The sequence below is a fragment of the Sinocyclocheilus grahami genome, unplaced genomic scaffold (genome assembly GCF_001515645.1).
Source record: "Sinocyclocheilus grahami isolate Dianchi unplaced genomic scaffold, SAMN03320097.WGS_v1.1 scaffold441.1, whole genome shotgun sequence".
NCBI lineage: Eukaryota > Metazoa > Chordata > Actinopteri > Cypriniformes > Cyprinidae > Sinocyclocheilus > Sinocyclocheilus grahami.
This window is the reverse complement of record NW_015505620.1, coordinates 695377-697999: the sequence shown is the minus strand read 5'-3', so window position 1 is coordinate 697999 and position 2623 is coordinate 695377. Positions and strand designations below refer to the sequence as shown.

The 2623-nt window shown below is 37.6% G+C and overlaps 1 protein-coding gene across 1 annotated transcript in view; it reads left to right on the top strand.

Moving 5' to 3' along the window:
* Positions 1-1134: 1134 nt before the first annotated feature.
* The window catches only part of LOC107552106 (ras-associating and dilute domain-containing protein-like), a 23351-nt gene continuing 21862 nt past the window's right edge, over positions 1135-2623 (top strand). Inside the window, exon 1 of the mRNA XM_016233933.1 lies at positions 1135-1637. Within this exon, the coding sequence (XP_016089419.1) occupies positions 1510-1637 (128 nt within the window). The 5' untranslated portion in view covers positions 1135-1509. The remainder of the gene's footprint in view (positions 1638-2623) is intronic.

Genomic DNA, 2623 nt, shown 5'->3' with positions numbered 1-2623 from the left:
GCTGGGTCAAACCAACCCAAGGTTGGGTTCAAAACAACCCAACCGCTGGGTCAAAACAACCCAATAGCTGGGTTTGTCCCTTTTTAACCCAGCGCATTTTTTAGAGTTTTAGAGTGCATTTTTTTGTCCCTTTTTAACCAGCATTTTCTAGAGTATAGTATTTACTCTTTGAATTCATTATGCACTGATTCTTATTTAAGCTACAAAAGTTATTTAGGTAAGAGCAGTGGGTGAGTTTTATATGCGCCTCTGTTGTCCCTGCTGTGGCGAAGTTTGCGCTCATGCGCAATCCAGCGTTGGGGAAAGTTACTTTTAAAAGTAATGCATTACAATATTGCGTTACTCCATAAAAAAGTAACTAATTACGGTACGTAGTTACTTTTTATGGAAAGTAATGTGTTACGTTACTTTTGCGTTACTTTTTAAATCTGGACAGGGCTTGCTTGTTTGTTTTTAAAATAAAAAAGTTCTATTTTTGGCAGATATAAAAGCCTTTTCACACCAAAAGTGAAATGAATAAGCCTCAGGCTGAAGGGAAAGTACAGTAGAATGCAGAAGAAGACATTTCAACACTTCAGCAATAAACAAAAAAAGACACATGTTTGTCTAGAGTAATTATTACTTATTATTATGGTTAAAGTGGATCATCGAAGCTCAGAAGCAGAGACATTGGTTAATAGAATGGGATTAAATAAAGCATATTTGTGTTGTTTAACATTTAATTATTGCAGCTTTGCATCATATTCTGAGTTGCATTATTTTAATTCATTTTGAGGAATACTGAATCTGTGTTTTAGTGAGATGAATTAATGCATATTCATATTTATTTTAAAACTACAGTAACATCTGATTTCTCTCAACACGGGGACAGGAGAGCTGTCAGTCAATAAATTGGGAAAAAAAAATAACTTGCATATTCTCTTGTAAATTTAAAAGTAATGCGTTACTTTACTAGTTACTTGAAAAAAGTAATCTGATTACGTAACTCGCGTTACTTGTAATGCGTTACCCTCAACACTGCTCATGACTATTAATTGGTTCAAGCTGACGTTTGCTCTTTGCGCGTCCAGTCACGTACCCTAATTAATATTCATGAGCTAAACTCATGCCATAGTAGGAATTGACTTCCGGCTAGAGCGCTTAACTTTTCAAACGGGACCCAAACACGCACACACGGGACAGGGGACACTCAACGAAAAGCTTTAAGGAGACTCTTTCGCTATCGTTTAACTATATCGGATTATCAGTCGTCGGACATACCGGACTGGATAAATCAACATTATTTAATGGCGAAGTGGATCATGTTTTTCTCTTAAATCTCTCAATGGATTATATTTATGAAGGCGATCAAAGGACTGAGATGAGAGGCATGCTTAGCACTTATTTTAGTAGTGACACCTACACGCGCAACATGTGTTGCACTGACAGCACGCGGAGCGCACAGACTGTGATATAGCTACTAAACACCTGACTCCTGCAATAATACATTCTATTCGTGCACATGCTAAAATGATCTCGGAGGAAAGAAGCAATCACATCTCTAAACAAGCTCTCGGCTTTCCAGTGGGGTTATTGATCCGCTCGCCCAAGAGACGCCTGGCAATGCTGGGCAGAAAGCCCAGCAGTGGATCTCTACAGTGAGTTATTCAGACACTTATGCATGCCATTTAATTAGATTTATCACACACGTGACGCAGATGAAGAGTGAAATGTGCATGAATGCACTGTAAGTCGCTTTGGATAAAAGCGTCTGCTAAATGCATAAATTATTATTAAATTATTATAAAGTTAAACAAGGATGACGGTGAGCGCATTTGAAGCAAAATAACAAATCAAGTGTCATTTTTAATGTTTTAAACAGAAGACACGCAAAGCATTTCCCAGACGGACAGTTGTTAGAATTGAATTATAATGCACTGCCTCTGGCCTTTTGCTGAATTCATGCAATGAAATCCATAGTGTAAAAATACTTCACTTTTGAGAGTTTGCACTAATTTGCTCAGCTCACTTCTCCAATAATAGAATTGCAATTTGAAGGGGCAGACCAGGGCAACTAACTTTTTTGTTGTTGTTGTCTCTGTTCATTCAGTAATAACTCCAACAGTGCTACAAATATCCTGGCCATCTTTTAGTATAAGAAGCATGCCTTATGTAACAGCATAACAGTAATATTAAACTATTTACATATGAAAACATTGATATATGATTGCAATATCATATTGGTCCATGGTACATAAAAAAAGCAAAACAATGCATCTCACATAAAAGTATGCCTCAGAGTGATAATGTAATCTAATTATAATATTTCATATTCTTTTCTTAATTGTTTGTTTATACTTAATGTATTAATAGATAGTCATATCTGTATGGTTTTGTCTCTATACAGTACTGATTCCTTTGTCTGCCAGGAACAATACAAGTTTAAAGCAAAAGTCTAAATTGCACCTACACTCTAAAAAATGCTGGGTTAAATACAACCCAGTGCTGGGTAAAATAGGGACAAACCCAGTCAAAGCAACCCAACCGCTGGGTCGAAGCAACCCAACCGCTGCCGCTGGGTCGAAGCAACCCAACCGCTGGGTCGAAACAACCCAACCGCTGGGTCGAAGCAACCCAACCGCTG